We start from the raw sequence: 25,460 nt of genomic DNA, 5'->3' as shown, positions 1-25,460 counted from the left end.
TTGCAACTTTAAGGAATTTCTGATATTTTTCTCTTTCTTGACATTATTCTCTTCTCAAGCACATACAAAATGAGGTACAATTTTTAGTGTCCACAGGCGCCTTACATTCATTACCTCATTTAATTCTCATTCTAATAAGCAGAATAGATATTATCTCAAGAGGAAGCATTATAGCAATGTTACCAAATGGTCATGAACTCTCTTCACCTAGAGCTGGAAAGTTCAGAAACAGTACAAAGAGACTGGGGTGGTGTCCTGGTCTCTGTGAGTGCGGGGTGTCATCCCTGTGCAGGCCTCAAGGGGGCAGAGTGGCCACCTGGCGATGTCCATGGTGGGTTTGTTGTTGTTCAGTTGCTAAGTCATATCCGACTCTTTGCCGCCCTATGGACGGCTGCACGCCAGGCCTCCCTATTCTTCACTGTCTCCCAGGGTTTGCCCAAGTTCACATCCACTGAGTTGGTGATGCCATCCAACCATCTCATCAGCTGAAGATTAAAAAGTACCTTTGTGTAAACCAAGACTAGAGAAGATGTAAGAGAAATCAATGTATTGCAACTAATTGAGTCACAAGAGAGGAGAAAGTGGTGGCTATGTTTATGTTGAGGTGGTACTTTGCATTTGACAGCCTAAGAGGTGAGCTAGTTAACTATGTTTTAGCAAATAAAGGATGTTTGATGCATGAGTTGCATTGTTTGTTCTCTGTGTCTATAGACAAGTAAACCAGAGGAAATGACTAAATTTAAATTTTGCCTAGACACAAGGAAAGCCTCTACATATCAAAGTGATAAGGTCACTTGTTCATTTATTCCTTTGTTCGGTCAACAGTATTTATGAGCATCCAATAGGTGCCAGATTTCCCTGGGAGCTTAGGTGGTAAAATAATCCGCCTGCAATGCAGGAGACCCTGGTTCAATTCCTGGGTCAGGAAGATCCCCTGGAGAAGGGACAGGCTACCCACTCCAGTATTCTTGGGCTTCTCTGGTGGCTCAGCTAGTAAAGAATTCACCTGCAATGGGACAGACCTGGGTTTGGTCCCTGGATTGGGAAGATCCCCTGGAGAAGGGAAAGGCTACCCACTACAGTATTCTGGCCTGGAGAATTCCATGGACTGTATAGTCCATGGGGTCGCAAAGAGTCAGACACGACTGAGCAACTTTCAACTTTCACTATCACTTTCAGTGAACAGTATTTATCCACATCCAACAGGTGCCAGGAAGTGTTCTAAGAACAGGAGACACGGACATGAACACACCTGTCAATGTTCCTGAGTGTCCCAGGGCTGATGTGTGCACTTATGTGTGTGTGTGTAGACAACAAATGAATACATATCTAAACCAGAGTGATAATCAGAGAGTAATAAGAACTGTGCAGAAAAATCACATCAGGTAATGTCACAGAGAATGACCCAGTGGCTACTATTGATTGGCTGACAAAAGCCTCTCTGGAAATGGCATTTACACTTTTGAGAACTGACAATGAGCTAGCCCTGCAAAAATGGGAATTGGGATAGGGGTAAGGAGATCTCAGTGCAGGGACTCTACCCAGAGGGAATAAGCTAGTTGAGTTTGGGAAACCTGGGGTGTGGGTACTGATGAAGCATGAGGATGGTGCGAGGTGAGTCACAGAGGGAGGAAAGGACCAGCTCTTGTTGGACTTGGTGAATCTGAGTTTTAGGATTGGATTCCAAGTGCAATGGGGAACCTCTGGAAGCTTCAAGACAGGACTCTGAAAGACTGTGATTTATTGTCTTCTTAGCTCTAGGATACTAGACTTATGGTGGCTCAGGTGGTAAAGAATCCACCTGCAGTGCACAAGACCTAGGTTTGATTCCTGGACTGGGAAGATCCCCTGGAGAAGGGAATGGCAACCCACTCTTGTATTCTTGCCTGGAGAATCCCATGGACAGACAAGCCAGGTGGGCTATAGTCCATGGGGTCATAAAGAGTTGGGCACGACTGAGTGATTAACACTATTAACACTACTACTAACTCTAAGATGGGGTTTCCCAGGTGGTGCTGGTGGTAAAGAACCCCACTTCCAATGCAGGAGATAAAAGAGATGCTGGTTCAGTCCCTGGGTTGGGAAGATCCCCTGGAGTAGGAAATGGCAATCCACTCCACTATTCTTTCCTGGGAAATCTCATGGACAGAGGATCCTGGTGGGCTACAGTCCTTGGGGCCACAAAGAGTCAGACACAACTACTGAGAAACTGAGCACACATTGCACGTATTTCTAAGATGGAGTAATTATATATCTTGTCTCAAAATATATTCTATTTTTGTGAAAATAACAACTTACCACATATTTAATGCTCAATAAATGTTTATTAGTAATAATCACTTTTTTCTTAATAATAATATGCCATAGAAGCTGGTTATGCTAATATCTTTGAGATTTCAGTTCAGTTCAGTTCAGTCACTCAGTCATGTCTGACTCTTTGCGACCCCATGAATCACAGCACGCCAGGCCTCCCTGTCCACCACAAACTCCTGGAGTTCACTCAGACTCAAGTCCATTGAGTCAGTGATGCCATCTAGCCATCTCATCCTCTGGTGTCCCCTTCTCCTCCTGCCCCCAATCCCTCCCAGCATCAGAGTCTTAGAGAAGAGTAAAAATGCCAACTACCTTTTATTGCTTGCCCACTGATTGTTTATATTATCTAATTTAATCTGCACTGCAACTTTTTGTAGAGAAAACTAACTTTTAAAGAAGTTAAGAAGCTTGCTCAAGGTCACAAAGCTAATAAGGATAGAGCCAGAATTTCAGTTTCACTTTTGGTCTTTATGACTCTGAAGTTAATGCTATTTCTTCCATGCCAGGCCGCTACACGGAGAATGTGCCCTGTATTCTCTTGGTGGACTGTGTTTATAGCAGATTATCCCTTCTCAAAGGCTTCTGGCTCTTATTGAGCCTGAATTTCATGAACAGTTTGGCACATAAGCGATAAATCACAACACAGTCTGCAGTAATGTATTCTGGGCATCGCCGTATTCAACTAAATGATCCTATAAAGTAATATTTATAATTCAAGGGTTCTGTTCTCTCCATCTCTCCATTTTTTATGTAAGCATCAAGAGGAAGACCATCAAAGAAATAGCAACTGACTGATGAGACAGTAGTGCTAAAGGTGCTATATAAATTCAAGATGTTATTATAATAATTATTATTAAATGGATTACTGGGAGATGAATGTAGTGGTAAAAAGAGTGTTTCTTCAGCTAACTAAACTGATGAATTCTGCATGAAAGAGGATTGTTCCAAGGCACTAATGCATGGAGGATGATCAAATGAAGGGCTTTGTAGTGGGAATTGAAACAGTCCTGGGATGAGGAGACTGACACTTAGGTTTCATGGACTGGGGAAGCCAACAGAGATGTGACGGTCCTGCTCAGTTCTCCTGGTGCAGGTGGCAGTCCTTAGTTTCCCCTGGAGCTTCTTCCGCAGCTCAGAGCTCACTTCCATTTTCCCCTGGCCCACTGTGTCTTTGTGGACTCTCGTGACACTGGACTTTGCCTTGTCAGTATTTGGGAGGCTATTGAAATCCTTTGGTCTTCAGAGATGGAGAAAGTCTGCCAAACAATAAAGCAGATGTCTGTAGTTAATATGGGCTTCCCAGATGTCATTGGTAGTAAAGAACCTGCCTGCCAATGCAGGAGACTCAAGACATGTAGGTTCAGCCCGAGTTGAGAAGATCCCCTGGAGGAGGGCATGGAAACCCACTCCAGTATTTTGCCTGGAGAATCCCTTGGACAGAGGACCTGGTGAGCTATAGTCTATGGCGTCTCAAAGAGTCAGACATGACTGAAGTGACTTAACATGCACACACTGTAGTTAATACACACACACAAGAGGTCTGCCCTCATCTGCCTTTGCTCCTCTATCAAGAAATCAGTTATAATAAACTGTTTGCTGCAAATATTGCCATTTCTTCTGCTTGAATTCTAAATATCTTTCCAGTGAAGCAATTGACATTAGTTAACGTGACTGTTTCTTACTAAAGCTTATTCTAAAGCTCTGAAGAATTCTAATCATCCAGCAGATATCATGCGGAATGCAGAAATTTAATCTGTTTTCACAAATGCTTCATTTTCCTCTTATTCATCTTTCTTTCTTTCTTCCCATGAGACTAGAATCAGGAGGTTTGGATTTAGAAGATTTTATATGGTTTAGAGTTTTGTTTTTGTTTTTTTTTCCTATATATCAAACACTATCTTGTTTTAGTTAACAAGAAAAAAAGATCCCCACCCCTGTGGGGTGGTAGTATGGTGATGGGCAACAAAATATAAATGTAAAAAATCCCTAAATTGCATAGTGTGTTAGAGGGATGTTAAAAGATGTTACTGGAAAAAGAGGAGAGTGAACACGTGGAGAAGGTGAGCACGGGCTGTTTAGACCTATCTTTTTTTGTTCAAAAGGATCCTACACCAGTATTCATGGTAAAAAGGAAAAGTTACTTATGTCTATGCAATAGAAAATGGGTAAAATCATATGCCTACCTATGCAGAAATTTTAAAACAGATTTTTCAGGAGGTTGTTTTCCCCTGGGTTAACCACACGCTTTGTTTAAATTACTTAAAACCATCGACATCTCAGAAGGGGCACTGTCTCCTCCACTGCCAGATGAGCAGGTTGTGTTGATGTCTCCGCTTTGCTTCTGAGTAGTGTGCACTAAGAGGAGGGCATGGCAACCCACTCAGGTATTCTTGCCTGGAGAATCCCCATGGACAGAGGAGCCTGCTGGCCTATAGTCCATGGGGTTGCAAAGAGTTGGACACAACTGAGCGACTAAGCATAGCACAGCACAGTGTTCATTAAATCTGATGAAAACAAACAGTAACTAAAACATGAGAGCCCCCATACTTTGGCAAGAGAAACCAGAACCTCAAATCAGGTCACTTTAGAGCAGAATGAGTCCTGAGAGATTGTCCAGTCACACCCATTATGTGATAACTGAGTATTTTGGCTCCAACATGGTGGCTGATCAGACCACGGGGGCTGATCTGACATCTCTGACCTGTGAAAGATGGCACAGGGATCAAATATGCCTGGAAGAATGCCCTAAAGTGCTCTTAGGTCTTAAGTGGGCAGCCTACTCAGAAAAGTCTTCAGGGAAGCCAAACATCTTATTTTCCAGCACACAGCTTCTTGAAAGAATGAGAATAATTTACCCAATCCCTAAAGACCAAACCTGGGCAAACCCTTTCAACGTTTAGAGATCTCCAAAGAGATACAGCAAAATAATAAATGAGAATCTCTCAGATCCTGGTCACCCACCATCAAAACCCTTTCTCTCTGAGGACTAGACCTCTTTCCACAAAATGTGAACCTCTGAGCAGCAACAGTGGCATCACCTGAGAGCTCATTGAAATATATACTCTCAGGTTCCCCCTAGGAATCTTTCTTCCAGCAAGGTCCCCAGGTAAGAGAGGTAGAGATTCATTGGAACAGAAAACTTCTGCCAGAAGCTCTCCTGACCAGGGCAGAGCAGCCCCCTGCTTTGTACCTGACTTTTGAATCCTGAATAAATGCCTTTCTGCAGCCAGCCCCATTGTTGTTCTGTAGAAACTTAACTAATTTTGTGCTCAGTTCAGTTCAGTTCTGTTGCTTAGTTGTGTCCAACTCTGCAACCCCATGGACTGCAGCATACCAGGCTTCCCTGTCCATCACCAACTACTGGAGCTTGCTTAAACTCATGTCCATCGAGTTGGTAATGGCATCCAACCATCTCATCCTCTGTCATCCCCTTCTCCTCCTGCCTTCAGTCTTTCCCAGCATCAAGGTCTTTTCCAATGAATCAGTTCTTTGCATCAGCTGGCCAAAGAATTGGAGTTTCAGCTTCAGCATCAGTCCTTCCAATATATATATAACTACATAAACAAAGAAATAAAAACTTCTAATTTTTGTTGTTGTTGTCATTAATGCAAACAGAAGAGTGTCAGTTCATCTTGACATCTTGCTCTCTATCCAAACTTCGCCTTCACCCTCTCCCCGTGGGAAGCCCTAATGTCTCAATCTTTCTCCCTTCCCTAGAGAGCCTATTGAGCTTATAAAGGCAATGCAAGGTTGTTAAAGTTGTCTTGCAAGTGGTGCTAGTGGTAAAGAACCCATCTGCCAGTGCAAGAGACTTCAGAGATGCAGGTTCAATCCCTGGGTTGGGAAGATCCCCTGCAGGAGGGTAAGGCAAACCACCCAGTATTCTTGCCTGGGAAAATCCCATGGACAGAGGATCCTGGTGAGCTACAGTCCATAGGGTTGCAAAGAATGAGACATGACTGAAGTGACTTAGCACTTAAACACTGATGTGGAAAAAGAAATATCTGCCTTTAAGAGACAGGCTGTTCCCAGTTATCTAGGGTAAGGGACTGATAAGTATCTTGAGTTTCTGCAACACTGTGCAAATATTCTGGATGCCTGTGTTAAGATAGTAAGTGGTTACAAGTTCTGATTCCATCAGGCTGAGTCACACATAAGTTCCACTTCTGCAGTGGCTTCCCCCCCAGCTCTTTTGTAGAGAGCTCTCTTAACAATACCAACACCATTCTGATTTTCCTTTCCCAGCTCCAATATGTTAATTATTTTTACTCCTGTATTTGGTTCCTCTCTGAGCTATGTTGATTTCCCAGCCATTCCTGTGTCTGCCTTTTGGGGATCCCAGGCTGGACCCTGTGTACCTGATCATTCATACTGTGGCCTTGCCCAGAGCCTCTGTGTCTGTTCCACGTTACCTGACTCCACTTATCAGGCATTGTTCTCTTGGCCTCAGAATCTCACCACACAGGTCTGCCTCATTTGCTGGACAATAATCCTGTGAGATAAACATCATGATTATTTCTATTCTACAGGCTAAAACACGAAAACTTAAGAAAGCATTAAAGTGTTTCTTCAAGGTGACAGACTCGGAGCTTATTGCTGAGGCAGACACATCCGATGGCGCATGACTTCAAAGAGAGAGAAGCCGAGGGCAGTCATCAGTTAGATTCCTTAAACCATAACTTGCTTAATAAATAATATCCTGGAACCTGCCCTCACCAATCAAGCTCACCTTAATTGTGCTTGCAAATTTCATACCCTCCTGGTTTCATGTAGCTTAGACAATATATCACAAGACTCCTTTAACCATCCCCCAGAGGTAACACTTCTGATATATAGATGCTATGATTAATTTGTTTTTCTGAAACATGGAGCTGGTCTTGCCCAAACTGGTCAGATGGGTCAAACCAGTCAGACCATTCAACTGGACCCGTGCAAGTGTCCAGTGGCTGACCTTTTGACTTCAGGGGTCCAAAACCTCCAGCCTCAGCTCATGTTAACACTGCCATTTTCTGAACATGAAGATGCATGTAACTCAGCTACACCATTCAGAATGCTCATTATTTCACCCTTTTCTTGATTTCAAGCATCTTTCTTCAGGCCTCAGACCACCTGCTTTTTTATTTCATAAATATTCTAATCCCTAAGCTTTTAGGGATGCTGAGACTTGGTCTGCCATCTCCTCACTTGGCTGACATCTGAACAAACTTTTTCTACAGTCCTTGGCATCTCAGTATTTGGCTTGCTTCACTTTTGGCAAGTGTACCTGGTCAGTGACAAGAGTGAAAATTCAGAGTTTAACCTCATTAAAAATTTTTAGGGTGTATCATTTTAGATTGTTTCATGAAATTATAGCTGACATTATAGAACCCAAACCTGCACTAGTGATTGTTCTAATACTTTACATATATTAAACTCATTCTGCAAACAGTGTTATTAGAAAAAGCACTATTATATGACCATTTTACAGATAAGCAGACTGAGGCACAGAAAGGTTAAGACATCTAGAAATTACCAGAGCTGGCATATGAACCCAGGTAATGTTTCCACTGGGTTCAATCCCTGGGTTGGGAAGATACCTTGGAGAAGGGAAAGGCTACCCACTCTAGTATTCTGGCCTAGAGAATTCCATGGACTATAGGTCCATGGGTCAGACACACTGAGCGACTTTCACTTTCACTTTCAATCTGTTTCCACGCCACTATAAAGTCTTATAATACTAAAGAGATATGTAGGAAGTACTTAGGAAGACACAAATATGGGTGTTTTCAATGGTTTATAAAGCCCTAACACAGGTGAAAGTTTTGTAAAGGGCAGGAAGCTTAGTTTTAGAAGGGTCAGATGCAATAACGCCTTATGTTTGTACAGAGCTTTGTTCCAAAGAGATTAGTAATTCCCTTCATATCGCTGCCTACTTTCTGACCTAAGGCCTTTTTTGTTAATAAGGAAAAGATTAAAGGCATGAAGAGGAAAAATACCTTCCTCTATTTAAAAGATCAAATGAAGTGGTGATTACTTCTGAATACTCAGCTAAAAAGTTTAGCAGTTAGATGTGAACCAGCCTGAGATTAGGGGAGGGGTTTAAAACTCTCGAGAAATCTGTGAGAGGTGGATCAAGGTCCATTCTGCTTCAGAGCTGGTGGTAGGTGGATGTTTAATGAACAGATGATATGTCTCCCTGAAACAGATAAAAATGCCTTTGAAATGTAAATTGACATTTCTGTACCTCTCTGAGACTCAGCCTTTATATGTGGTTGTGTGCTTCAAACTTCTGTGACAGGAAAAGAGTCTGGCAGCCAGAAGAAGGTCGCGGGGCTGTGCGAGACAGGCCGATGCCTCCAGAGGCAGTGGAATCGACACAAACCTGACAGCTCAACCTCACCCTCACTTCCACACGCACAGGAAGAAGACCTTTGGGAAAGGCACTGTAATCTGGTGCCTGGCTTCAGGTCTCGTACTTACTGAACCACATTTAGGTGCTTAAAAGTAAGCCAAGAAAGAAAAGCTCTGGTGTGTTCCCCAGTCAGGATGGAAAGGCACCTCAGAGCCTCCCCGGTCCTGGGCAGTCGGTGACCGTGAAGGACCCCCTAGTCCTGCTGATGTTTGGCTGTAGCATTGGTGGACAGATGCACTGTGGGAATGGAGTACCATCTCCCTCAAGGAAAGTCTCCCTTTGTTTGCACTGAGTGTCTTACAGATCTTCAGGGTTTGGGAGTGGAGAAGGAAATTGTGCTGGTCATCTGAGGATGATCCCAGGGCTGTGCCGCTGAGGGACGTGTATTAGCTCTGGTACAAGTGCTCAGGGTTGTGTCCAGTGGAGCTCAGTGCAGCCCTGACTTTCAGAGAGGAAGGAGGGAGCTGGGATGGAGCATGGTGGATGGGCCAGCCTTCCTGGTAGCCTCTGGGGTCCTCTGGTTCTGCTCCTGCTGTCCGGATCAGACACTCCAGGATGCCTCTGGGACAGTGCTTGGTGCTGCCAAAGCCGTTTGAGGCAAAGCATTGGCAGCAAGAGGGCCTCAGCCTTCATTTATTGGAAAACAAAGGACTACCTGGGATCCTGCTTCTTGTTCGCACTATGTCTCTGGTGTATGCATTTACAGAACACTTTTTCATATTAAGGACATTTGGAGTGATAGCAGGGCTGTGGGCACTTTAGCTGTAGGAGGTATCAACTGAAACATTTCTAGTCATTCTCAATGTTCTTTTTACCAATTTTGGTCTAATTTTTTGTCTTCTGAATCTTTATGAATGGGATTAAAAAATCAACAATTCTTTATATGAAAGTCTCGAATTCTTACCAGGAATAAAGTCTGTCACTGTTTCCATTTCTTTTTCGCCTCTATTTGCCATGAAGTGATGGGACTGGATGCCACAACCTTAGTTTTTCGAATGTTGAGTGTTAAGCCAGCTTTTTCACTCTCCGCACTCTCCTATTTCATCTTTATCAAGAGAGTCTTTAGTTCCTCCTCACTTTCTACCACTAGAGTGCCTTTCAAAAATTTACAAACTGAGACTATAATTTAACTTTCACCGTGTTTATTGATTAACTTTCACCAAGTTTTTTCATACCTTCCCTAGGCAGTAAAAAGCAATTTATCAAATCTCTTTTCAAGAGGAATTCAAACCTTCCTCCACAAACCATGCGTGGCTAATCTAGATGAAAATTATTTTAAAACAAATACATTTAAAAATGCACTAAGGGGATACTTGAGGGAGATTGCTATAATCAGGATTAGTTCAGAAAATTCAAGATGGGAGCCTACTTTTTATTAACTAATTATTTTCTGTAAAGATGCTATTCACTTTTGGGGGAGAAAGACTTCACCAATACTCTAACATTTCCATAAGTTTTATCAGAGTTCTTTTCTCAGGTCATGTCAGATAACAATATTTAACAGGTTTTTTGTTTGTTTTAAAGATTTTTTTTGCTGTGGATCCTTTTTAAAGTCTTTATTGAATTTGTTAAAATATTGCTTCTGTTTTATGCTTTGGTTTTTTGGCTACAAAGCATGTGGGGTCTTAGCTCCCTAACCAGAGATTGAGCTTGCACCCCCTGCATTGGAAGGCGAAGTCTCAACCACTGGACTTCCAGGGAAGTCCCCTTAATAGGTTTTATGACTGTCACCTCCTAGATTCTCCCACAGTCTCTACAGTCACAAAACAACCTGAAAGGTTTCTTTCTTATTGCTAATACTTAAACGATTGTAATGCTTTTTGTCATCGGAGGTATGTATACTTCCCATATGTCTGAGAACCAAAGGATCTTTGACATAGGGTCACAACAAAGAGTGGTGGTCTTTTCACTGTAGTGGATGTAGCAAGTACTAATAGTTTGGTACGATATGTGTGAGAATTTAATCGGTGAGAAACAAAATCAAGTTATTGAAATACTGTGTAATTTTAGACAGTAAAGTAAATAACAATGTTTTCTTGACAGTTTCATGATGGGCATAGAGTTACATTCACATGAATGGAGATGGATTGATTCTCTCTGACAACTATAATCATTATACTTGGAAAGGTCTTGTTGCTATTTAGGACAAGTGATTGTTTTAGGGATCTGTCTGGATATATTTCAGGAGAAATCTGTTCCCAAACCTGATTTGGCTATAAGTTTCACACTGCCTCCAGTTTGAGAGTTCACTTCAGGCAACCTCTAGGGAGATGTCTACTCTGAGAGACAGTTCTATGGGTTTGCATTGTGTTCAATAAGTGGGAGCTATGTTGCTACATGTCAACTGGCCCACGCATGGAAACAAGCACACAGTGGTATTTTTTTGACATATTGATCTGTACCATTATTCATTTATTGCCTTTCAGCTCCAGATTTACCCTTCCATATGTGCCATGTGATAAGGCATCTCTTCTTCACAGTGAGTATGATGGAAAGGGCTCTGGAGGGACCCTGCAAAGGAGGGGCTCTCCTGCTGTTTCCTATTGTGACATATGGAGGGAGTGAGTGGACTCAGTAGTATCAGAAGGCAAACATTTAGTGGCATTCTGCCCCAGCCATGGGCCCAGAATCCTCAGCCACCTTACAGCAGTCCCAGTTCACAGGAAGTAACCAGAGATACCTCGACACCCCTATTCCCAAAGAACTGGGCCTCCCATCTTTTGAGGGGGGAATGTTAAGTAGTTAGAATAGGAAAAAGGAGTCCAAAATGGTGGTGGTTAAAAGGCAGAGAAATGGAAAAGCCCACAAAAATGGAACAAAAGAAAATCCGTGGACCAGAGTGAGAACTTCAGGTGGAACAAACATGTCCCCTTCTTGGCTAGCCCAATTTGCATAGGGCAGGCTCAGGAGGGAGGAGACAAATTGATAAAAAGAAGAAGCCAAGACAGATTGAGCCTCTCTCCCTTTGGGTTCAGCACGCCCTCGTGCCTCAATGGTGTACTATCCTTTGCTTGCCGAATAAAACTGAGCTGTAACTGATCTGTAACACTGGTCTGCCATTTCAAATCTTTGCTGCGGTGACACAGAGGAAATGACACACTCCCCCAGCATATCTGGTGCCGTGATTTGTATTTAACCTGGTTGAAACAACCTCAGCTTGGCCCCAGTGAGGCAGAGACTAAGCACAGCAGAAGTCCAACTTGGTGAAAGCTCACATGGTGGAAGCCAAACATGAAGGAAACCTAGTGCAGTGGAAGTGATGAGAAGCCCAGCAGGCTGTAAACTGGCATAGCAAAAACAAACTCAGCAGAAAGCTCATGCAGCTCAGTCTCAGAATCCAGAAGACTTCCGGTTAAGGTAAGAGGTCCTCACCCCTATGTCTGGAAGGACACATGGCTAACTGAATCTTAATTCCTTTCCAATCTCTCATTTCTTATTTCCTCGAACCTCCTGCAAACAGGTGAACAGTGGCAGTGGGTGCAACTGAGGGACTCTGGCAGGGGCTACTCCCCAGCATGTCTGGAAGGCTCCACTATCTGCTGCATCCTAGTAGCTGTTGCCCAAGTGGGTGAGGATTCATCTGTCCTTAATCTCCTTTGTGCCAAGGATCAGGCCAATGAAAACTGTGGGCAGAGGTCAGGAATTTAGCAGTTTTTCTGGAAAGTTATGCAAGGGGTTCCTTGGCACATTTTTACCACTGCTTTTTCCTCCCGTCTTTCAACTCCTCTCTCCGTCTATGCCACTGTTTACAAAGTATTGGGCAGGTCATCATCTTTCCATTTCCAAAAGTTGTGCTTGAAACTGTTTACTTAAGACTGGGACTCGAACCCACGTGGCGGGGCCTCTGTGCTGTGTTTAGTCACTTAGTTGTGTCTGACTGGTACTTGAGCCTGGCCAAAACCTACAGTGTCTGGTTTCAGGGCCTAATGAAGCTCAGGTTCTTGATTTCTCATTGCAGAAAGAATTCAGTGAGAGACATAGCAATCGGCAAGAGGTAGATTTGTTCAGATTCAGAGAGAAGCACAGTCCACAGAGTGTGTGCCATCACAGAGGGTGAATGTGGCAGCTATGAAATGTGTGGTTAGTTTCTGTGAGCTGGGTGATTTCATATGCTCATGAATGGGAGGATCATTCCAACAATTGTGGGGAATCACCTACTCCTTGGTCTTTTCATAGTGCCTTGGAAATGTCATGGCTCCTCTTGGTGTATCATTTAGCTTGCAGACTGAGGATCAAGGTTTAGTTGAATTTGGCTTGTCTGCCATCTTGGACCCATTTGATTTTAATCAGTTTATGATATGCCCTTGGGCTATGTCATTCTTTCAAACGTTGCACCCTGCCCCCTTCCATTCTGTTTCATGCTCTCTTCCTGAGGTCCGTCCGGGCCCACAGTGTTGCCTCTACAGTCTTCTGGAGGGACAACCAGAATGTAGCTGGTCCTTCCATGGGGTGGGGGTGGAGGGGTGGAATACTGTATAATACCCAATCCCTCTAGAGATTTAGGCCTTCATCCACAGCGTGTGCGACAACAGCACCTCTCAGTGGACCCGCTAGGACGGCTGACAGGCACACAATGCCTGCCAGAAGTCCATCTGTTGGTGGCATCCCTTCAAGGGCAACTGGGATTCCAGAGACAATGTTTGCCACTTTGGAAGTTAGCCCTGCAGGCCATTTGCACCCAAACCCTTACCTCCCTTCTCCTAAAGCTACAAACATACCCCCAGATCAAATCTCCACTCCACTTTTATGGAATACCTGGTCTGTTACCTCTTATCATTTTGTCCTTAAGCCACTTAATAACTCCTACAATCAGGACCCTGCCCCTTTCATAGGCAACATCACTCCACCCAGCTTATTATTAAAATACTCCTAATGCCCCTAACAGGACCAGATAACCCACTCCTTTGTCATTACTTCTGTTATTACTTAAAGAGGGTCTATGACAATAAAATATTTGCCATTGGAAACACCTAAACTGCTCTTATGGAGGACTAAGGAAGGAAATCAGTGACTTACATTCCCTCAGAGCAATAAGAGGATAAGGCTTATGGCTATTTTGCCAGGTTTCCAGTCTCAGAGACAGGCTTGGGTTGCTTTACATCATGGTATCTATTCCCATATACAGTGGACAAACTGGCAATGAGCTAAGATTACAACCCCTTAATCCGACCCAGCACTAATCATGCTGGAGACCTTGGGGATGCTGAACTCCAGCCTGCGGGTCCCAGGAGGTCCGACCTACCTTGACCTTGACCTGCCTAGGCATCTTGTCCTCAGGAGGTTGTCACACCTCAACCTGCTCGGGGATCTGCCAGTCCAGGGGTCCCAGGAGGTCGATATGCTTTGACCTGCCCAGGGACCCAGTTCTTGGAAGGCTGACATGCCTCAACCTGCCTGGGATTTGATCTTGAGGAGATTGTCATACCTCAGCCTGCCTGGGGATCTGCATCCTGACCCAGGGATGCCCTGCTCTCAGGTTGCAACAGTACTGGCTAAGATAAGCTTCAGAAAGACTCACCCCTAAGGAAGTCCACCCATGGAAATAGAAGGAAACCTATTACTTGTGCAACTGTGCCTGGTCTCAGCAACAACTCAGGAGCCCAACAAGAACCCCATCGCCTTTCTAGAAAGGCTAAAAGAGGCCCTCCAAAAGTTTACCAATCTGTACTTAGACTCTTACGAGGGTCAGGTGATTTTAAAGGACAAATTCCTGTCCCAATGGGCATCAGACATCAGGATAAAGTTACAACAGCTACAGCAGCAGGACCCTGCTGCCCCTTTAGATGAGATGGTCCAGACAGCCACCAATACCTTTTATAACAGAACAGGAGAGGGAGGCCAAGGCCCAGGAAAGGGAGAGAAGGAAAGAAGGCATGCCCAGATGCTGGCTGCCCTTCAAGGAAGCCCTATGGCAAACCCCGAGTTCTTGAAGGACAAGGCACCAGGCAAATGCCTAATCTGTAGACAGGACATTGGTCCAAAGAGAGTCCAAACTGTGGCAAGTCTCCTAAAATGGTTTGCTATAAATGCCATCAACTGGGACATTGGGTGGTGCTCTGCCCTAGGGACCCAAGAGTCTCAAGGTCAAGTGCCAAGCTTTTCCTCACGACGGTTCAACAGGATTGAAACGGCCCCTCCAGCCAGCCCACCTGTCACAGATAACCATCACGTGGCACTGAATGTGGCAGGTAGGTCCGAGAATTTCTTAGTTGACATAGGGGCTACCTGCTCTGTCCCGGCCTCCTACTCTGGAGCCTTCTCCTCCCAAACCTGTGGCATTTTGGGTGCTACAGGAAAAACAATCACAAAAAGATTCACCTGAGCCCTTCTTTGTTGCTGGGATGGACAAATATTTCCCCACCAGTTTCTTGTGGTGCCTGAGTATCCTACTCCCTTTATTGGGAAGAGATCTTTCCCTGCCTTTGAAATCTTGCAGCTATTGCAGTCCTGATAGAAGATGCTTTAAAACTCTCTCTTGGTGGCAAACTAACTATTTTTACCAGCCACCAAGTGAAACAACTTCTGAATCATAGAGGCTATTTATGGATGTCTCATCAAAGGATCCTCAGATATCAAGTAGTGCTGGTGGAAAATCCAGGCCTGACTTTATCCCCTTGTGAGGTTTTTTAATCCATCTACCCTCCTGCCTTCCCTCCATGGCTCTCTCCCCATTTCTCTTTCCTAGAAACTTTAGACCACTGGACAGAACCCTGAGGTACTGTCAGAAGATCCTCTGACCAATCCTGAGGAAATCTGGTACACTGATGGAAGCAGCTTTGTTTTGGATGGAAAAAGAAGAGCTAGATATGCAGTAGTCTCCAATTTCAAGACCATAAAGGCTGAATCTCTGCCACCAGGTACTTCAGCCCAGTTGGCTGGACTCATAGCCCTGACTTGAGCTTTAGAGGTGAGAAACAGAAAAAGAGTAGCCATTTACACTGACTCCAAATATGCCTTTCTGGTGCTACATGCACATGCTTCTATTTGGAAAGAAAGGGGCCAGTTGACCACCTGAGGTTCCCCAATCAAGTATGGTGATCAAATCCTTAGGCTCTTGGAGGTAGTTCATCTGCCCGCTGAGGTATCAGTCTCCCATTGTAAAGGACACCAAAAGGGAGCATGGAAGTGGCACGAGGGAACCAATCAGCTGACCAAGCAGCTAAGGGAGCTGCATTACATAACAATGATCTAATAAGGGTTGCCACCTTAGTTCCACAGACTAATTTGCCAGAAACTCCTTCATATACTGAAGGTGAAACTCTTGAAGGTAAGAGTGAGGGCTTTTAAAAAGATCATGTGGGGTGGTTCCAAGAGGAGGGACTCCTTTTTCTGCCTGGGACCCTCCAGTTGAAGTTGGTTAACTCCTTACATGTACCACTCATTTAGGGGAGAAGGCCCTCCAAAGATTACTAGAAGGGTCCTTCAGAGGAACAGGCCTCCAAACGACTATAAGGCAAGTGGTCTCCTCTTGTCCCACTTGCCAATTAAACAACCCCCAAGGAGCTTGAAGACCCCAGCTGGCCCAGCCCAGCCAATGTGTGGGACCTATCCAGGAGAGGACTGGCAGATGGACTTCACCCAGATGCCAATTTCTCAAGGATATTAATACCTACTAGTCATGATAGTTACATTCACAGAATGGATTGAAGACTTTTCCACCCGGACTGAGAAGGCTGAGGAGGTGCTAAAAAAAGCTGCTCCATGAAATCATTCTGAGATTTGGTCTGCCCAGGTCATTCCAAAGTGACAATGGGACATCATTTACTTCTAAGGTCACCCAAGGGCTCTCTAAAGCATTGGACATTCCTTATTATCTCCATTGTGCCTGGAGGCCTCAGTCTTCAGGAAAACTAGAAAGAGCCAACCAATTCTTAAAATCAGTGATTAAAAAGATAACCCAGGAGACCTCCCTCAGATGGAAGGAGGCTTTTCCAACAGCTCTCCTCTGCACCCGTATTGCCCCTAAGGAACGGGTTGGTCTTAGTCCTTATGAGATGCTATATGGGAGACCTTTTGTTTATGCCAATGACCTCTTCCTAGATCCAGAGGCTCAGACCCTCTGGTCTTATACCATGGCCACTGGGCAATTCCAACAGGATATATGCTTGTGGGGTGTCAACCAGGACCCAAAAGATTCTAAAGAGTCACCACTATATGCTCCAGGGACCCCAGTTCTAATTACAGTCTGGAAAGATGGGTCCTCAAAGGGTCAACTTCAGCCCACATGGAAGGACCCCTACCCTGTAATACTTTCTACCCCCACAGCAGTTAAGATACCAGGACATGACTCCTGGATACACTATGCACATGTCAAGCCATGGAAGAAAGCAGAAGAGGACGCTCAATACACCTGTGAGCCCTGGGAGATCTCAGATAACTATTCAAGACTACAAATGAGTGTCACTCTAATGAACACCCCAAAAGTAAGTTTCTGGGGAAGAGTCTCAGGATAGCTATAAAGAGCCAACACAGCTTGGCAGGGGTTGTACTCCAAAATAGACAGGAGATAGAGCTCTTGATCCCTGAACAAGGAGGAACTTGAGCCGTCTTGAAAGAGATGTGTTGTTTCTGGGTAAATACCTCCAGCCAAGTTAAAGAAAGTCTCACAGTCCTCAAGAAAAACATTCAGATCCTACGGGATCTCAAAGAACGAGCTGGAGAGTTCTTGGGGTGTCTATAATCTCTCTTTGGGGGATCCTTCTCCTGATGAAGGAGAATTTGGAGTTGGCTAATGCCCCCTACTAATCCCTGTTATCATCATATTTATGCTGCTTATGATTGCTCCATGTATTATCAATTGTCTAACCCAATTTGTCTCTGCCCAGGTCAACAAGCTACAACATGTAGTGCCAGTTCAACGAGGATATATAAAACCATACCCAACCATGGAAAACATCACTCACCCTTAGAGGGACACAGCTATAAGGACTCTGAGGCTTGAGACTAGCAAGAAGGGAAGGCCCAATGCCCATCCCAGGCCCAGCACAGCAGGAAGTAGCCAGAGATACCTCGATGGCCCTATTCCCAAAGATTTGGGCCTCCCATTTCTTGAGGGGGGAATTTTAGGTACTTAGAATAGGAAGAAGAAGTCCAAAATGGCAGTGGCTAAAAGACAAGGAAAGGGAAAGTCCTGTGAAAATGGAACAAAAGAAAATCCGTGGACAAGAGTGAGAAATTCAGGTGAAACAAACACGTCCCCTTCTTGGCTAGCCCAATTTGCAAAAGGCAGGCTCAGCAGGGAGGAGACTAAATGTATGAAAAGATAAAGCCAGGACAGATTGAGGCTTTCTCCCTTTGGGGTCAGCTTGCCCTCACACTTCGAGGGTAGACTATCCTTTGCTTGCCGATAAAACTGAGCTGTAACACTGGTCCACCATGTCAAATCTTTGCTGCGGTGAGGCAGAACTGAGGAAATTACACACTCCCCCAACACTTTGGACTGAAATTTGCCTTTTCCCCTGGGGACCGATCCCCAGCCTTGGTAAGGGGACCCCATGCCCTAGTTCATTCTTCTTTGAGTATTCTCTCTCAACCATGTTGCATCATGTAAAGTTTTACTATATTTTACCATTTATCATGGCTTTTACTTTTTGTTCATCTTCCTCTGTTTAACCTACTTTGTGGTTTCTATCTCCTAATTGAGCCCAGGGTGCTACACATCAAATCTCAATTGTTCACATGGGTATAAAATGGTGACTTCTAAGTAGTGTGAAATGGAAATTTCTGTGAGATGAAATGTTTCCTGCTCTACCAGTAAACAATCATGTCACAGCCCCATCTGGGATTTCAGCCTTCCAAATGCAGATTCATGAACCCAGGTAAAACAATACCAGCTATTTGGCAAGCAGTCAGCCGCTTCCTCCCTGTTAAGTGCTAAAGAACACTTTATGTGAGAAGAACAAGAGGCAGTCATCTGCCACATCCACCACCCCTTACAGTAAATGAGGAATTAGGATGTGAGCAATCAAAAAGCAGAATTTGGCCCCAGATAGCTGAGATTCATATGAAAGAAATAATTTCAGTAAGCCCAGATGCTTGCATAGAAAATGCCATACATAATAAAGTGCTAAATCTCTTCATGTGAGAGAGACAGAGAAAGAATGAATCTGGTTTTCCTTAATTAACAGTAATCTTTTAATATTCAGATTACCTGCCCCTTGCTGCAAACTTGTGTATAGCCTGGCTCCTACCCATCCACCCCCACCCCCCAGCCCCTACTTTGGAGACAGCTCTCCTGGGCCCAGAGTCTTTATGATTCCCACCTAATAAACCTAACTCTCAACTTTTAGATTGAGTGTATTTTTTTCAGTTGACAGTAGTATCCTGATTGAAATGGGAGATGCTTTTGTGAAAACCTGCAAAGTATCCTGAGGGCCATGCTTATTTTGGGTCAGCAGATGTTTCATGTTGAGATGATGCTAGAGGTGATTTGGAGATGGGTGCTCCCTGGGACCATCCTGTGGGGTTGATGCTTCCCTGAGTGTGACCTGAAGAGAAGTTAATAGAGTTTCAAAGGCAATTCTTGGGACCATGTGGCAAATGTGTGAACCAAAACATAAGACAGTTATTCATTAAATGTTTTTGGTTTTTTTTCCCATTCAGTAAATTTTATTACAAGGACTTCTCTGGTAGTCCAGTGGTTAAGATTCCATCTTGCAATGTGGGGGACACAGGTTTGATCCCTGGTTAGGGAATTAACATCCCACATGCTGTGGAGCAACTAAGCCCATACACTACATATACTGAGCCCATGAACTACTGATCCCATGAGCCACAACTAGAGAGTGTGCACTGCAACAAAAGATCCCACATGATATAACTAGGATCCTGTGTCACAAGTAAGACCTGATGCAGCTAAATAAATAAATAAAAATAAGTTTTTACATAGTGCCTAGTATGTACTGGGTACTATCCTAGGTAGTAAAGATAAGGGAGTGTAAAAACAATACAGAACAAAAATCCTTGCATTTGATTTTATTCAGATATTCCCTTCACATAATCTTTTGCCCACCTGACACTTCAAGGTACCTCTCACTTTGCACTGCTTATTCTTATAATCAATAGAATAAATCACTTCACATAGTGATTATAGAAATGCTAGAAGTGCATATGTGCACATGTGAGTGAGTGGGTAGACAGTAGTTTACAGCCATGGGCTGTGTGCCACTCGCTATTTTGAAGACAAAAACTTAAAATATCTTACTTTTGGGCAAACATTTCAAAGAGATATTATGCTTTCAAACGAATAGAAACAGGGGAATAGAAAATTAAACCTAGGTGGTGGTGGAATTAGCTTTGAATCTCTCATTAATTAAGAGTACTCAGTGACTAGGCTGTTCTAAATATATTGGTTGGGAAATTTTGTCATTAGTGAAATGAAGCATGCTGCTAAACCCAAATGAGACTTGGCATGGTCCACGGAAGAATCAGTGTGACGATTCCTTCTTGCCCATAGGAGGCTCAGTGAAGCAGGGTCTCACTTCTTGGATTCTTGTAGGATTTTCTTTCAAATGTATATATGATATCCATTTGTAGCTCTGCTTCATTAGTTCTGAGAGGTACTAAACCTGTTATCAGTGGTTTGGTGATAGGATATTTTAACCGGGTGCCTCAGGATGGCTAATAGTTGATTTTACTTCCAATCAAAAGTAACTTTGACATGTTGGAGGGGTTCACACATTTCACTGAAGAGAACCAGTGGTTTCTTCTAAAGGAAAGAACTAATGGGAGAATATTTTAGATTATCTTTTGTAGTTCAAATGGCCTAAGTCAGAGGGAAACTGATGTTTTAAAGTCTTCATTTCCGTATTTTCACATCTCCTCTGTATTCACATTCTCTGGGCAGGTGTAGACCCACAAGTATACTTTTGTAGTCTATCTTTTTCTCTTCACTTTTCTTGAAGTAGAAAGGAAGAAGGTAGCCAGTGGAGATGGAAATCTTCTCTGGATATGTGATGTGAAAGGAAACAGAGATGCAGAGTTTTTTTTTTTCTTCATTCAACTTAAGTTTTTTCTATAGATGAAACTTAGCTTAAGATTTCTACCTCTTTCTGAAGTTTAATGCTACCTGATGCTTGAGGGAATTACTTGTACCTCTTTACATAAGGTAATAATATTTAAGATCATGTTCAAGTGTCATGTTGTACACATTACAAATAGCTATTTCCTTGAACTGATATTTTCGTGTTTAAATTCCATGATTAGAATTTAATCCAAAATCCCTATTTAAGTGACACTACAGAGCCAGCAAATTAAAACATGTGTAGCATTTAAATGAGTGACAGTATTTCAATAAAGTGGTTATCAAGGTCTTGAACTCTGGAATCATTTTATATTGAGAATTTGATGACTAAGCCTAATACATTTTAATTTACTATAAATACAGTTTTTAAAAAAATCTAAGAATATTTTTAAAAATAACTTTTTAAGCTTTTAATGTATGTTTATTAGAACCATAATTACCTTTACTAATGTTATCTTCCATTTTTATCTTCCTTTTTTTAGGCTCTGAGTGCACACCTTGACATATTAGGTAGACTCAGCAAAGTGGAAGCTGATGTTATCACCATTTTCAAACAACAGTCTTGGTATGCAGAATGGAAGGGCATCATGCATCCAATACAGTTACTCAGAGAACAGAATGGGATAGCTGTGCCTTTAGAATAGTAGGCTTAAAGGATCAGGGTTAGAAGAACTCTTATTAAGGCAAGATAGCATGGAGGAAAAAAAAACTCATCCCAGAGATCTTGATTCTATCTTCAGTTTTGCTACTAACCTACTGTGTGAATCTAAGAAAGTCAGTTAACCTCTCTGAGCCTTGGTTTCACCATCTATAAAGTGAAAAGGTTAAAAGGTACCCTTTAAGATGCTTCCAGTCTTCAAATAGTATTACACCTTTTGGGGGGATTTGGTTTTCATGTCTGTGAGATTATTAATAGCCAAGTGCAAACCAAGGAAAGCTGTGTTTAAGTGATTTGCTAGCCTCAGATTTGGTATTCAAATTAGTAGTATTCCAGGCTCTGCAATTTTTATATATCTATCTATAATAGAAGACCTGACTTTACACAGTCTGACATTCAGATCAGGAGCAAAATAACATAATCTATTTCTCCAGGAAATGGGAAAGGAAATCTGGCGATTTGGGCAGTTCATTGTGGCTTCTGGTAAAAGCAGTTGTATCTAGGGACTTTGGAAAAGCTAATATTAATAGTTTTAAGCAAAAAAAAAAATTAAACCACAATGAGAGGATGTTTTCTGGAGTCCAGTTCAATAAACACATATTGAACTTCTATTAAAAGTCTACAACCTTTTATTTATAAATTTGCAACTCAAAAAACTCGAAAAAGGCTGAATTCATTTAGTGGCAAAACCTAACCCGAATGGATGTGAGGTTATATGAATTTGTTATTTATCTCATTTTGTGTGAATATGCATTTCTCTCATGGATGAAATGGCACTATATTCAGCTTGGGAGTGTTACCCCAGAACCTACCAAAAGTGTTCTGTAAGGTGTGGTACATGGTCAGTAATAATATTCAAAGCTTGGGAGGTTTTGAGTTCCAAAGCTCATCTGGTTCTAAGGATTTGGGGAAAGGGTTTTGGACATGTACATGATTAGGATGATGGTGAAGAATGGCTGGAGAGGAACTGGGTGACATGCAAAGGTACTTAGGATCAGCTCACTGTTCTCATAATACAGTATGGCATATTTTATAAGAGATATAGATGAAAAATTTAAGGACACTCACAGAGCAGGTATTTCTGCTGGGATTTCAGGGTATATCACAGAAGACTGGATGTTTGAATTAGGTCCTGAAGCATGAGTGGTGTTTCTCATAGGGAAAGGTGTTCTAAACATAAATGAGGGAGGCATGCACATTCATGGTGCCTTGGCAGCCCCATGGCTCCTCTGGGGGCAGAATTAGAGAAACCATATTGAGGATGTAGTAATGGGGCTGGGTGTTTGAAAATGAAATTGGGATTATGATCCAGTACCTTGTATATCATTCTCATCAGCATTTATTGACCTCTATTAGATGGATTGCTCAGGGGCAAGCCCTGAGAAGATAGTTTCTGTGTGAATGATTTGCTAGAGGCATACCTATGAGGCCTGTTAGGGAGTAGGGCAGCAAAACAGGGAAGGGTGAGATGTGAAGTAGGGGACTACTCTTCTTGGGCGAGTTCCAAAGGTGGCTTTAGCTTGATCCTGAAGGGGGCAAGATAGTGAAATAGTCCTGCACCCATCAGTTGGTCACAAGCGAGGGCCATGGGAATGCAAGGAGTTGGTGATGTACAATTTAGGCACTTCACCTGTCCTGGCCTGGGTTCTCCCCAAAGTTAGTGTAAAGGCTGATGAAGGGGAGGTAGTGGGTGACATGGACTAAAATGGTGAATGAACATCCTAGGGGAAGTGGCAGAGTACCAATATTTTCTACCATAATACTGTTCAGTGACCTTTTGTTGCAACTTACTGCACCGAGTGCATCAGTTAGCTCATTTAGTTCTCATAACAACTCAACAATAGGTAGCATTTTCCATTTTATAGGTGGAATTTTGAAGCTTGGAAGGTCTAGTTAGTGGAGTTGTGTGCTTAGAAACCAGCTCTTTCTGGCCTCCAACTCTCTGTGGACAGCAGAATTCCCTAGATCACCGTGGCTTCCCACAACTTTCAATCCAAGCAACTCAATCTGTTTTACACACTGTTTCTCTGCAAATCCCTTTCTCTGAAGGAATTGTTCTGAACTTTAAAAAGTTTCCAAGCTGCCATAAATAATGGATAGTCAACAAGTAAATATATGTATGCACCCTACACAGGAGCACTGCAACATATAAAGCAAATGTTAACAGACAAAAGTAGAAATAGAAGCACAATAATAGTGAAGGACTTTAACACCCCAATTTACATCAATGGACAAATCATCCAGTAAGAAAATCAATCAGGAAACACAGGCTTTAAATGAAACATTAGGTCAGATGGACTTAATTGATATTTATAGAGCATTTCATCCAAAAGCAGCAGAATACACATTCTTTTCAAGTGCACATGGAACATTCTCCAGGATAAAGCACATGCTAGGATACAAAGCAAGCCTTGGTAAATTTAATAAAATTGAAATCACATTAAGTGCCCTTTCTGATCATAATGTTATGAAGTTAGAAATCAAGTGCAAGAAAAGTTTTTGAGAGAGACGTGATGAAACACTTTTAGAAAAACACTTTATTTTAATTCTGTTTGAATTTTAGTTTCACTTGATATATTCAGGAGTTCTTGAATCAAGTTTTTATGCTAAAATAAAGCAGAATAATCTCCTTATTTAAGTTTGGCCTAAATAAGAATATTATCAAATCAGAACTGATGCTTATCTTGCTGCTAATTTTGTTTTTAATTTGGAATTTCTTCAAAACATTTACAAACCAAGTTAAGTTTTAATGGTTGATAAATTAAAACAAATTAACTGACATTCAATTCCTGAAAATTTTGAATTGTGTGCAGTCCATCTAGAATTAGATAGATTCGAATTCTGTTCATTCCTTGTAATTGGGTAATTCTAAGCAGGATAGTCAGAAGAGGGCTCTCAAATAAATTATGATGACAATTAGGGTTTTGGAGGTGACTCTCTGCATATGTTAACATTACAATTTCTCTTTCACTTATACAAACACAGGTGTCACAAAGTCAATTTTGTTTATTCACTTAACAAATATTTGTTGAGAATATATTATATCCCAGGTAGAAAAACAACACAGTCAATATTTCTGTTCTAATGGATTTTATAATCTAGTAGAGGGGAGATTATATCTCATTGCTGTTATTGTAAACACAGCAATCAAAGCACATCCTAAACTGCAGCATTTGAGAATCTGAAAAAAAGATGTTTCTTTAGAAATTATTTTATATTACATTTTTAGCTGCAAAGCAAATAAATCTCCTAAGAATTGAACTCAACAAATATTTATAGAGCACCTACTATATGCCAAGCACTATGTATGAACACTGTTAAATGAGTGACAGTGATTTCTTTGTTGGCTACGGTGAGAATGGCAAACTAAAACCCTGTGAAAAATATTTTCTTGTGTCTAATGATCTATTAAAACTGTCACCGACTGCCAAAATGGAATTCATAGATGAGTCTTCAAAATAGAACAGACACACATCACCACCATAAGTAACATCATTAAGAATTTTTTTTTACAGTATTACAGAATGGACTTCTTTTCTTACTTAAGAACACTTGAGAAAGAGCATTGACTTTTAGTGAGTCCTTTATTCATGTGCAGTTAATCATGTTAGAGTTATTGCATAAATATTATTTTATTGTCCATAGGAAGTGATCAGTACTGCAAGAGTTTTCACTTTAAATGCTTTCAACCATTTACTCAGCTTCATGTCATTGGTTCTCTTCTAGCTTCTCTCTTTTCCAGGTGTGTTTTATCAGTTGTATCATTAATGAGCCAGAAGAAAATAAACGTTTCTGAAAAATGTCTGTTCCTGCATATTTCTCCCAGACTGCCTATCAGATTCACTGCCAGCATCAGCACTTTGAATGGGAGAGTCATGTGACCCCAGCCAAGCCAGCTGCAATGCTCCATGATGGCCCTGAGAAAGAACTGGGATTTCAAACTGGTGAGTGGTTGGTACAAAATTTTTTCACTACGCGTGTTTAATGGAAGGGAATACAGGCTTGAAATATAGTCACAGAGAGTATGTCATCTTGTCCTCCCTTTATTTTTTGGGGCTCCCAAATCACTGCAGATG

The 25,460-nt window shown here is 42.3% G+C and overlaps 1 protein-coding gene across 8 annotated transcripts in view; it reads left to right on the top strand.

Annotated features, from left to right (window-relative positions):
* Positions 1 to 25,231, top strand: part of LOC129619641 (uncharacterized) — a 179,357-nt gene extending 154,126 nt beyond the window's left edge. For 2 of the 8 annotated variants that reach the window (XR_008697994.1, XR_008697989.1), the window contains one exon: positions 8,591 to 9,829. Coding sequence is in view for 1 of the 8 variants with exons in the window: in XM_055534845.1 (XP_055390820.1) it covers positions 8,591 to 8,759; positions 11,131 to 11,183; positions 14,770 to 14,892; positions 15,390 to 15,418 (374 nt within the window). In the remaining 7 variants the exon portion in view is untranslated. Of the gene's footprint in view, positions 1 to 8,590; positions 9,830 to 11,130; positions 11,540 to 14,769; positions 14,893 to 15,389; positions 15,606 to 21,208; positions 21,266 to 25,110 lie in introns of those variants that run through there. The other 6 variants (XM_055534845.1, XR_008697990.1, XR_008697991.1 and 3 more) reach the window with 6 other exon arrangements.
* The last annotated feature ends 229 nt before the right edge of the window (positions 25,232 to 25,460 follow it).

Source organism: Bubalus kerabau, chromosome 9, assembly GCF_029407905.1.
Source record: "Bubalus kerabau isolate K-KA32 ecotype Philippines breed swamp buffalo chromosome 9, PCC_UOA_SB_1v2, whole genome shotgun sequence".
NCBI classification, from domain to species: Eukaryota; Metazoa; Chordata; class Mammalia; order Artiodactyla; family Bovidae; genus Bubalus; species Bubalus kerabau.
The sequence above is the reverse complement of the archived record's forward strand: the minus strand, read 5'-3'. Positions and strand labels throughout refer to the sequence as shown.